General features: G+C 44.5%; 1 protein-coding gene across 3 annotated transcripts in view; it reads left to right on the top strand.

Annotated features, from left to right (window-relative positions):
• Window positions 1-3232: 3232 nt before the first annotated feature.
• The window catches only part of LOC108787684 (transmembrane protein 183-like), a 22718-nt gene continuing 14134 nt past the window's right edge, over window positions 3233-11816 (top strand). For 2 of the 3 annotated variants that reach the window (XM_018557294.1, XM_018557293.1), the window contains exons 1-4: window positions 3234-3485; window positions 6042-6131; window positions 9089-9247; window positions 11608-11770. In XM_018557294.1, the coding sequence (XP_018412796.1) occupies window positions 3344-3485; window positions 6042-6131; window positions 9089-9247; window positions 11608-11770 (554 nt within the window). In that variant the 5' untranslated portion in view covers window positions 3234-3343. Of the gene's footprint in view, window positions 3486-6041; window positions 6132-9088; window positions 9248-11607; window positions 11771-11816 lie in introns of all 3 variants that reach the window. The other variant, XM_018557295.1, reaches the window with a different exon arrangement.

Here is an 11816-nt window from a genome sequence, read left to right as displayed (position 1 = left end):
GTCACATCAGTCTCTGTACAGAGGAGCTTCTCTGTACAGCATTGCGGTATATATGTATAATAATAAGTGTGACTGGCCCAGCGTGGCGGGGGGGTGGGGGGATGAGGTGGTTGTTGCGACCGGGCAGTGGGGGGGGGGCGGCCTAAAGCCATGTAAGGGGCCCCGAAATTTCTGAAGGCTGCCCTGACAGTGGCCATCATAATATATTTCCTTACCATTATTGTCTTGGTGTACCTGAATCCTCCACAGCTAGACTTTTTTAAAACCACCATAAAGCAGTGAAACTTAGAACTATGTGCAATGTAAAAAATGACAGCATTAACACAGCAGTTTCTGATTTTCTATGTCTTCCTGTAACAGTTTTATTACCTGCTGATTCTGTCAGTGTGTCTTTTATTTTTCTACTTCTTTTAACAGGCCAAACTGTCCAGCAAAATTGTCAGATATAGTTGGGAAAACCAAAATATACTGTCAAGGGTGCTACAACAGTCAACTTTTATTTATACGACTTATACCTCTTTCTTAAAGAAAAAAATAAGTAAATACGGGAAAAAAATGCTGCAATGATTGCTTAGAAAGTATTATCTGGAGTTGGGCTTTAGTTTGTCATTTCTTAACGTTCATTTAAAGCTACATGTCAGTCTAACACTACTCTGTCCACAGGGTGGCAATGCTGTTGTGTGACTTTAGTACAAAAGCCACCCTATTAAAGGAAAAGGAAATATAATGTATGAAGTGACAGCTACATCAGATATGCAATATATACTTTTGTGTCCCTGCTGGGAAGAATCGTCTCTTTCCATATATGATTAATGATGGGCCGAACACCCCCGTGTTCGGTTCAAATTCTGACTTTAGAACATGGAAAAAGTCTGAACTTAATGCAAGTCTATGGGGCTAGAACTTTGAAAATCAATTGTCCCCTTTTTGAAGGCTTATAAGCAAGTTATTGGCCATAAAAATGGTATGGGGATTCGGGTACTGCCCAGGGGGACAGGAGGAATAAAAAAAAAAACACTTTTTAAAAATACAGTTTTTATAGGAGCAGTGATTTTAACATCACTTAAAGACAAAAACAAGAAAAATTCCTTTAAATATCGTGTCCGGGGGGTCCCCTTAAACTGCCTGTAAAGTGGCACATCTGTATAATGTATAGAAAAAAAAGCGTGCAGTTCGCCCTCTCAAACAATACCAGACCCTTTAGGTCTAGTAGGAGAGTTAGGAGGGACCCCAAGTTACAATTTTAAAAAAAAGGGTGTGGGGTTCCCCCTCAAAGCCATACCAGGCCCTTAAGATCTGGTAGCAATTTTAAGGAGGAACCCCACCCCCAAAAATAGTAAGGGGTACTTGTACCCCTACCCATTCATGAAAGGGTTAAAAAAAAGTTTTAAAAAAGAGGCCAGACTTTTGAAAAAATACTTTGATAAAAAAAACAAACAAAAGACATGTTTTTGACACCTCTCTTTTAAATAAATATTCATGTAATTTTATTGGTATCTTCATTTTGTACATTTACCAGTAGCTGCCTCATTTCCCACCCTCGGCTTATACTCGAGTCAATACTTTTTCCCAGTTTTTTGTGGTAAAATTGGGTACCTCTGCTTATATTCGGGACGGCTTATACTCGAGTATATACGGTATTTTAAAAAATAAAAAAAATTAATACACCGCTGTAATCCAGGGTCAATCACAACGTCCAATGTTCACAACAACAACGACTTGGTATATAAAAAATGAAACAAGATAAAATAGAGGACATCACTGTGTTGCAGCAGCATTTCCCCATTCCTGATGCCATCTCCAAGTCAATAGGAACCAACTATGATGTAACACAGTGATGTCCTACAGCAGCATTTCCCTAGTCCTGATGCCATCTCCAAGTCAATAGAAACCAAATATGATGTAACAAAGTGATGTCCTCTAGGAGCATTGTCCCATTCCTGATTCCATCTCCAAGTCAATAGGAACCAAATATGATGTAACACAGTGATGTCCTCTAGCAGCATTTCCCCATTCATGGTGCCATCTCCAAGTCAATAGGAACCAAATATGATGTAGCACGGTGATGTCCTCTAGGAGCATTGTCCCATTCCTAATTCTATCTCCAAGTCAATAGGAACCAAATATGATGTAACACAATGATGTCCTCCAGCAGCATTGCTCTCTTCCTGGTGCCATCTCCAAGTCAATAGGAACCAAATATGATGTAACACAGTAATGTCCTCTAGCAGCATTTCCCCATTCCTGATCCGTGATTGCCGTGATGGCGCCGCGACCCACTGCAGAAGGGCTGGCGACCCACTTTTGGGTAGCGACCCATGAGTTGAGAACCACTGCTCTAGCAGCATTTCCCCATTCCTGATGCCATCTCCAAGTCAATAGGAACCAAATATGTTGTAACAGTGATGTCTTACAGCAGCATTGCTCTCTTCCTGATGCCATCTCCATGTCAATAGGAACCAACTATGATGTAACACAGTGATGTCCTCCAGCAGCATTTCCCCATTCCTGATGCCATCTCAGGGATATGCATCTGTGGAAAGGGTGGATTGGATCTTTTAGGTCAGGAGAGGAGGACAGAGTACATGCATCCTTTTGGATTCTTCTTTTTAAAAAAGTTTTAAGCAACAGAGTCATGTCTAACAATGTAGCTACATCACCCTCTAAACTGTCCTCTTAGGTTGACATTTCAGATTGACATTTCTGCAAAAGATAGAGGTCAATTCATAACCAACCAGCAGAGCCGTTTGCCCTGTGAATCTCCGTGAATATTTTTTCTGTGGGAATAGAGGCAAAAATGAACATGCTTTATATTTTATTTTCAGCTTAAATGTAATGTGATTCCACATTAAGACCACTAGAAGGTGCTGAGGAGCACAGGGAATAATGTTTCTATGCTCAGCTCCATCTAGTGGCCATAATGCTGCATTACACTATACTGGACCTGAAAACAAAATATTCACTCAGAACGAACATTCATAGAGATTTCACCATATAGAACCTATGTGATCGCAGCAAGAGACATGCATTGTAAATTTGAATTATAATACTAAAATATAGACACTGGTCATATATTCCTCTGCACTACTTTGTGACCTCATGACTATAAGAAGAAGGGATGTAACTCCTCCTACACCGTTACTATGGGAATATGGCGGTAGCGGACACGCCCCTTCCTAAGAAGGCGCTTTCAGGTAAGCCATCCAGTGCGGTCTCCAGTGGATGGCGGAAGTGCAAGCATTTCCAGGTCAGGCTCGTAATGCCGTGCTGCGGTGACGTGGTTCCATGATGGCCGAAGAGCCTGGCGGAATTTTGCTACCTTCTCCATTCCTTTGCCCGTTCCATGGTCTGTAGTCATGGCCCGGACCGGCAGCCCCTCACCCACAGCTCGTGTGACCCCCTCGCTTGTCACGTTGCAACCATGCCCAGGAAAGGGAACCGAAAACGGCTGAAGTATCGAGCCGATGATGTGAGCTCCCACAGAGGTGAGGAGAGCTTGTCCGCCTGTCACATGTGTACCGAAAGAAGATTAGAGGAACGTGTCAGATGCTGTCTAGATACTATATATACAAAAGAACTACAAGTGTACATGGGAACTTCTAGAACTCCATACATCTGAGATTAGGAAGATGTTATAGAGGGACAAGACTTACACAGGATTTCTTAGGGCTTGTTCACACTGAAAGCGTGTGCGTTCCAGAGCGGTAGCTGCTGGAACGCACCACGATCGCTGTGAAACTTCTCCCTGCGTTTTGGGGCGGGAGGGGGCGTGGCGGTGCAAGCCCTATTTTTTGCGGATGCAGTGGCAATCCCTATTTTTTGTGTTTGCAGTGGAACGGAACGCTGGCAAAGTTTTGCCACACGTTCGATCGCACTGCGGGCGTGGACGCTGTGTCATTGAATACAATGCACCGCCACGCCCCTCCTGCCCCAAAACGCAGGGAGAAGTTTCACAGCGATCGTGGTGCGTTCCAGCAGCTACCACACTGGAACGCACACGTTTTCATTGTGAACAAGCCCTAACAGGACTCATAATGAGACTAGCCTAATAGAGGGCTCCTACGGGGGTGGGGCTCCTAGGGGGACGGGGCCTTCTCTACACTAAGGCCCCGTTCACATGTAGCGACATACCTTTGCAGCGGCCGGGATAGCGCGACGATCCAGCGACGGTAGCGCGACCTTCTCCGTCGGGCTCCATAGAAAAAAAGCAAAATCCACCGAAAAAAGGGTCCGGTAGAAGCGACCGCGACGAGCGACATGGAGCTTAGACAGCTCCATTGACTATCATTAGCCGGCGACTTCTCGTCATAGCGCGCGGCAAAAATGCGCGATATCACGCGATAAGTCGCTACATGTGAACGAGCCTAATGTGTCTGCGTTACGGGTTCGGGCAATGGCACTGCGGGTGGAGGGCGTGGCTGTGGTGCCATTGACTCCAATGCACCGCCACACCCCCTCCCACCCCTGAAGGCAGGGAGCAAGCCGGCTTGCCTTCCAGTGCGTTCTAGAGGCCGAACACTCTGGAACGCAGACTTTGTGGTGTGATCGGCCCACTCTTGGCTGTCTCTCTGCTGTCTCTCACTTTCTCTGCTGTCTCTCACTTTCTCTGCTGTGTCTCTCTTCTCTCACCTTTCTCTGCTGTGTCTCTCTCTTCTCTCACCTTTCTCTGTTCTCTCTCTCTTCTCTCTCCCCGTCTGTCTTTTCTTACCTCCACTGCTGCAGCTTCCCAAGTCTCCTCTCGTGTGCCAGCGTCCTGTCCTCCCGCAGTGCTCGTGTGGCCGACGTTGCACACGGGGGAGAGGTGTTCCGCCCCTTCCCGTCTGCAGCGTTTGACACATTCAGCCGGCAGATGAACAAGCACTCCAGGAGCAGAGCCGTAGCTAGCTCCTTTTGTGCCCGAGGCAAGAAAAAAAAGTGCCCCCCCCAACAGACGTTGTTACTGAATGGCAATGTGTCATTAAATGGACTTCTGCTGAATAATTATTGGGGTGCTGGTGACATTTTCTTGATATTCCCCCAACAGGCGTGTGACGTCCCCCCGCCTCCAGGATGTGCTTTTCTATTTTTTTATGTTTGTTTTTTTTTCACTGTTGGGGAGGCTTTGGGAAAATATTGGGGGTCTAAACAGCCCCCTGATATTTGTCTTTTAAAATAGAAAAAGAAATTGAGGACACAAAGTCCTCAATCTCTTTTTCTGCAGCATCTGTTCTAAATGAATGAGGTTCATTCAGAAAATATTTACCATCATCCAGTTTCTGAAACTAAATGAAAGGGATGTAAAGCACTTCGTGTTTAATAACGGGGGACACATAGTACTATGTGTCCCCAGTAATTTACAAACACTGGAGTGATCAGCTGATCGCTCCAGCATTTCTTCTGCACACAGAGGATCGGTACATATCACTTATATGTATCGATCCTCCGCCGCTCGTCCACGCACACGGGGGGCTCAGCCTGCAACTTCTGCCCTGGATCTCCTCTGTTCTCCCCCATCTGTATGCAGCGGGGATGTCGCAGCAGCATGGCCGAGTGGTGAGGAGAGAGAGAGCCGCCGGCTGTCAGATCCTGGCCAAGCGGCTCTTTCTCTCTCCTCACCGCTCGGCCTTGCAGCTGTTACAGCGGGGCTCTCCTCCACACACACCCCTGCTGCATAGATGTGGGAGAGCAGCGGCGATCCCGAGGAGAAGCCCCACTTCTCCCTGCTGGCTGAGCTCAGGATGTGCCCAAGGCGAGAGCCTCGCTACGGCCCTGGCGGGAGGACAGAACACAGCCGCGCGCGATCTACCAGTGTTCGCTTTGTGATTGATGGGCACCCCTGATATAGACTATCCATTTTAAATTGCCACCTTCTTATAAAAGAGTTGTTACTTTTCCTTATTTTAATAGATTCGAATCCTCAGATTGTCAGAATGTCAAACCTCAGATTTGTAAATGATTGGTTTATGCAACAAATAGGCTTTATAGTATGCGTAGTTTTGATTATGTTTAAGCTGCTGGGTAGAATTGACATCAATGTGAATTTATTCATTTAGTTTTTTTAGTTACAGTGGCAGATTATGCAAATTCTGATCCGGCAGTTGTGAAGTCTGGACGAATAAAAAAGGCGGTAGCCAATGCTGTTCAAAAAGAAGGTAAGTACATGTCAGTTGCTTGAGACAAGATGTTCGTACATTGATTACACAGTGGCAGGTGCTATTGGTCCTTAAAGTGCCCATGTGCCCAAACTATGGTCCTTAAAGCAGAACCTCGGGCAGGATTTTTCTTAACCCTTGCAGTGGAAGGGTTATGTAATCATTTTCGTCTAGGTGCTGAAAAAAATATATATACTTAGTCGATCCTAGGAGTCGGCTTGCTCTTAGAGTGGTCCATGGAGCTTCTCTTCCCCCTCCGCTGCAGTGGTCTAAGGTCCTGTAAATCATCACGTTCTATACACAGTTTATAGACGTGAGGATGGTGAGAAACATTCCAATGCTGCAGTGTAGGAGCAGAAAGGCTTTAAACTATTTATGTATTCTTAACAAGCAATAAAAGAACCTCAAAGAAAAAATCCATGAAATTATTAACCCTTGCAGTGGGGCTACCCCTTCACTGCAAGGGTTAACTGCTTGTTTGTGTCTAGGTCAAAAAAATAACAGTTCTACTCACCCAAAGCTTCGAGCTGGCATCTTCTTAGACTGGTCCTTCCAATGTCTTTCCCCCCTCCTCTGCAGCAGTCTAAGTTCCCATAAATCATCTAGGTCTATGCAGAGTGTATAGACGTGTGGACGGGATGCTGAGCAAGACTAAAATGCCGGAGGGAGTGCTGTGACAGCTGGCCGGCTCGGAGATTGAGGTGAGTATATCTTTATTTTAACACCTAACACAAGTGAGCACTTAACCCTTGCAGTGCAGCTGCAAGCCTGCTGCAAGGGTTAATAAAAAATTGTTCCTGGAGTTCTTCTTTAAAACAAAGTGTTTCCTGACCTCTCGCTGCTTTTATTGTTAAGTTATTCATTCTCAAGATAACAAGAAAGACTAGAGTTCAGTTTCAACAGCTTAGAAACACCTGCTGTGTGCTTACATTTGAGGGTTAGCAAGTCTGCCAGGATCTGCTTTCACAGAAAAAAGCTAAGATATTACTGCCTGCGTTGTAAATCCACAATATTTATCTCTATAGAGATGTATATGGGCTTGTTTTAAAGTGCTCTTAATGCTTGGTGAAGCTACTCGTCCAGCTCCAGTGTCCTCGAGAGTGGATTTTTCAAGCCCTGTTTATAAAGTATCACTGAGATTTGTATTCCTCTAAGGTATTAGCTGGTTGCCATTCTACATTGCTGTATAATGTATTGCTAGGATTTGTAGTGCCTCTACAGCTTTTGACTTTATTTTCTGGCACTGCCCCTCCCCAGACTAGAGTCTGGATCCGCCCCTGCGTTGAAGGGGTCGATGCTGTGGGCCTGAGCATGGACATCATTCTCGGGGTGGAATGGTGCACACGCAAACTCCATGCTCTCTTGCCTGCCATACAGCATTAAAGTGGACCTTTACTAATATCTTTAAAATAAAAACAAAGGCACCTTTTAGAAATGTTTAGTAATGACAATCTACAAACACATACTTCTAGATAATTGCAGGCTTTGTATTCTTTGCATACCGTATTTCTCTTTTCTTCTCCTGTTTTCTAGCAGTGGCCGTATTAACTTAGGGCAGGTTACTAGCTCTCCCTTTACTTCCTGAAAATCTGGCACATGTGACTAGACATGTGACCATGCACATCATCTCAGGGGAGGAAAATGCCTTTCAATGAGATGGAATTTCCCAGCAATGCTCTGCTAATGTAACCTTCCCAGTATGCAACGTTTTAGCACATTACATAATTTTGCCAGAACTGGACCAGGAAATAGATTAACTCTATTTGTCAGTAAATGAAAAAACAGTCCCGGCCAATGAACAACTGGGTGAAGCCGATCGTGACGTCACGGCCGGCTCCGTCCGGTTGTTATTGTTTAATGACAGATCAGCGTCCCCAGGTCTTTTGGGGGCGCTGATCTGTCATTATAACTGGGCGGAGCCAGCCGTGAGATAGTAGCTGGCTCCGCCCAGCTGTCATTTGCGGGGCTTACGGCCTTCGGCAGACCGTTATCCCAGCTTCGGCTGTCCCTTCGGCTCAGTTGTCTGCAATTACAGGAGGTCAATGAGAGTTTTTTTCGGGCTGATTTATTGCTTTTTAAGTATATGCAAGAATTTGAATGGTTATGACCAGGGATGCACCGATGCAATTTTTTCGAGACCAAGTACGAGTATTGATACTTTTCCTCAAGCACTCGCCAATACCAATTACCGATACCTCATGTGACCGTTTTTCTAAAACAATACAGACTAATGATTTTAGGACAGCGGTAGAGTGTCCGGGCCCGGTTGCACCTGCAACATCTGCTCTGGTAGTTCTACCACTGACTCCAAGCTGAGAACGACTACAAATCCCAGCAATGCATTATATAGCACTGCAGAATACCACCAGCTTTAGAGAACTAGAAATTTCAGCAACACATTATAAAGCAATGCAGAATAATATGAAGCTACATACTCTGTTGCTTCAGGGCCTGGTGTCTCAGGTGGGGTGTTGGGAGGGCTGTGTGGTGTCTAACCAGGGCGACGGATCCTCAGGAAGGAGGAAGAGATGTGTGGCGGCAGCTGCATTCAGCTCTGTGAGGTCCCCAGCAAACGCGGGACCTTACAGCAGCCGCTTGTGTTTAAAAAAAATAAAAGCATCGGCACTTGGTATCGGGGCATTTCTACAAGTACTTGTGCAAATGCCCAGTTTCTGCACCCACACTGGTTCTACTTTGTCTGACTTCTAGTGGCCCGTTGAATGCCTAACCATATTCACGAAGATACAATGACAGTGTGTGAGGTTGGGCAATTCAGAGGCTACCAATTAAGACTGTAGGTGGTATCTGACCATGTGGGTACCGCAGCAATGGCTGTTCCTGTTTTCTACCGTCTTCAAGTCCTTTTACAATTTTAGAATTGATCTTTACGAGAATATGTTTTTTACATGCTATAGCAAAGTGATCCCCACTGTATTTTTCTCTCTTTACTGCATTAGTGAAAGCACTTTGTGGTCTTGAAGCTTCCCAAGTGCCTACGGAAGATGGGTTATCTATTTTATCAGAGGATGGGCAACATTATGGGAGTAACGATGAATTGGAGGATAGTGAAACTCAAAATGGTATTTCTAGGGAAAAAAAAAGTAAAAAATATAAAGGTAAGGTTTTTTTGTTTACTGACTTTCCACTTTTTTATTTTTTTCATAAATACGTGTAAAAGTAATCATTAAGAAGAAATTCCTTTCTGATGGGCTGCATCACATGCACAGTTGTCATACGTCTACTTACTCTTAAAAGGACCCTGTCGCCAGACCATTCATATCAACAAAATAATCTTCCAATAAAATGATATGTGAATTTAAAGAAGAAGAACTCCAGAAAGTTACCTTTTTTAAAAAAAATATATAAATGTGCATTTTTTTTTTTTTTGCATAGAAGCCAGTAAAGCATTGTAACCACAATTAATAGATCGTGGGTGCAATGCTCTGGCTGCTACAGACAGTATCCCCCATCAATGCCCGTACTGAGGTAAAGTCATGCAGTAACATGTACGGGAGGCAGAGTTAATGTACTACAAGTGAAGTGATGTTATCGCACTTGTATTCCTTTGAAACTACAAGCTCCTCTGCCACAATGGCAGACATGACTTGTACTTCCTCCATCCTATGGATGGATGACACGGCTGTGCAGGCAAAAGAAAACAACTGGCGGGGAGAAGAATCCCACGTTTGAGGTAAGTGGGGGGGTGTTAGAGTTGCAATCTGACCATGGGTGTAACATAAAACATGGTTAGAAAGTTGAACTTGGCCTTTAATTGCTCGATTTGGTCTAGGGCAGGGTTAGCCAAACTCCGGCCCTCCAGCTGTGGTGGAACTACAAATCCTATGAGGCATTTCAAGATTCTCACAGCTGCAGACATGACTCCCGGAGAGAGATGCATCATTTGTATTTTCACCACAGCTGGGGAGTCGGAGTTTGGCTACACCTGGTCTAGGGGCTCAAATTAAAAAAAAATGTTTACTGACCTGATTATCGATACCACCTTGCTGCTAGACCACTCCCCACAACCTCCTCTCGGACTCCAGTGGTCCAAGCTCATCTGATGTCATCACATCTAATGCAGTCCATTCACCTGCATTACTGTACTGACTGTTGCAGGACCGAGGATCAGGTGAGTATATCTTCTGTATTCCGCCCCCTAGAGAAGAATTAGTAAATAACCCTTGCAGTGTAAGGGTAGCCCCACTGCAGGGGTAACTTTTTTTTTAAAAAATGTAGTCCGTTTTTTTACTACGGGCGGACGGCAAGAGGTTAAAGACCAAAACCAAATGCAGCAATCAGACCAGGTTACATGGGCTGAATTACTAAAGAGGGTGGGAATCTTCACCTAGTAAATTGAGTGAGGAGTCATTTCAGTTAGCTAATCATGTGCAGATGAGACAGGTATACAGCAATCAGCTTGAAGTGATTATCCAGTCAATTTGAGTAAAGATTCTTCTATAGAAAATCAGCTTCCTTGTCTTTAATGCTGGGCATGGTATAAAATACCATAATAGATCTGAATAGAAAGGTTTGTAAAATCTTTTGAATAAAGTCATTAACTTCTGGTGAAGATCCTGCAGAGTGCGGTATTTCTTTAAGACGGCAAAAAGCTTCCATTATCCCTAGAGGGTAATGCCAATCCAGTTGGGAACATTTAGTTATGTTAGCTGACTGCAAATCTTTTAGGAGGAGGTAACGATGTGTTTGGTGGAATATCTATGATTTGGCCTAATTTCTCCCTGCGTTTGGGGGTCACCCAGTGTGTTAAGAGTCCAAAACATTAGGTTATTGATTCCACAGTTGTCTGGAAGATGACATGAGATGCTCATCAACCCCCCTTCATCAGGGCTTAAAGGAGAACTATGAGGTGAGTGATTTACACTCCTCATAGTTAGAGATGACGTGTGATGTTGAAACTGTCATGCATCGACTATAGATCGGGAAGTTAGCGAAAACATACCAGCGCTCGCTCACTTCCCGATCTCCCTACAGAGAGCGGTGACTGTCAGTCACCACTCCCCGCAGTGATTCCCTCCCCTCTCTGATCCTCCAGCGCTGACTCTAGGTAGGCAGAGCCCGCTGTCAATCAGCCAGTGGGGTGGATCTCAACGGTATTGTTGGGATCTGTCCCGGCTGTGGCACTCTCAGTATATAGCGGGCAATAGCCTGCTATATACTGAGCTTTGAGTCATGGGAGGATGTTCGTATTTGTCCTCCTGTGACCTTTAAAGAGAACTATGGGATAAAAAGGTTACCTCATATTTCTCTTTTAAGCATTTCCTTGCACACGCTTAAAAGGATTCTAACTCAAGACCCTGTTCTTGTGTATCAAAGCCAGAAACAGGTAGTCGGTGGGTATCATTAATGGACAGCTTTGCAGCCAGAGTCTTTTTAAAGTTAACCTTGTATTAGAGCTGTTGCACCCTGACTGTTCTCAGAACAAATTGACATGAAAAGATATATATTTCTTTTTCAGAGATAACTAATGCTGACAGAGCTGGAGGAGACTACCCTTTTGACATCTGGCTTGTCCTTGCCAACTACATAAGACCTGAAAATGTTGTGACGTTTGCTCTTATTTGTAAGAAAGCTTGGACCGTTACTTGCACTGCTGTCTTTTGGATGAGATTGTACAAAAGGTGTGATAAGTAGAGTAGAATATTTTTTTTGTTATATTTTAATCAC

The sequence above is a fragment of the Nanorana parkeri genome, unplaced genomic scaffold (genome assembly GCF_000935625.1).
Source record: "Nanorana parkeri isolate BGI_ZX_2015 unplaced genomic scaffold, ASM93562v1 scaffold278, whole genome shotgun sequence".
NCBI lineage: Eukaryota > Metazoa > Chordata > Amphibia > Anura > Dicroglossidae > Nanorana > Nanorana parkeri.
The sequence above is the reverse complement of the archived record's forward strand: the minus strand, read 5'-3'. Positions and strand labels throughout refer to the sequence as shown.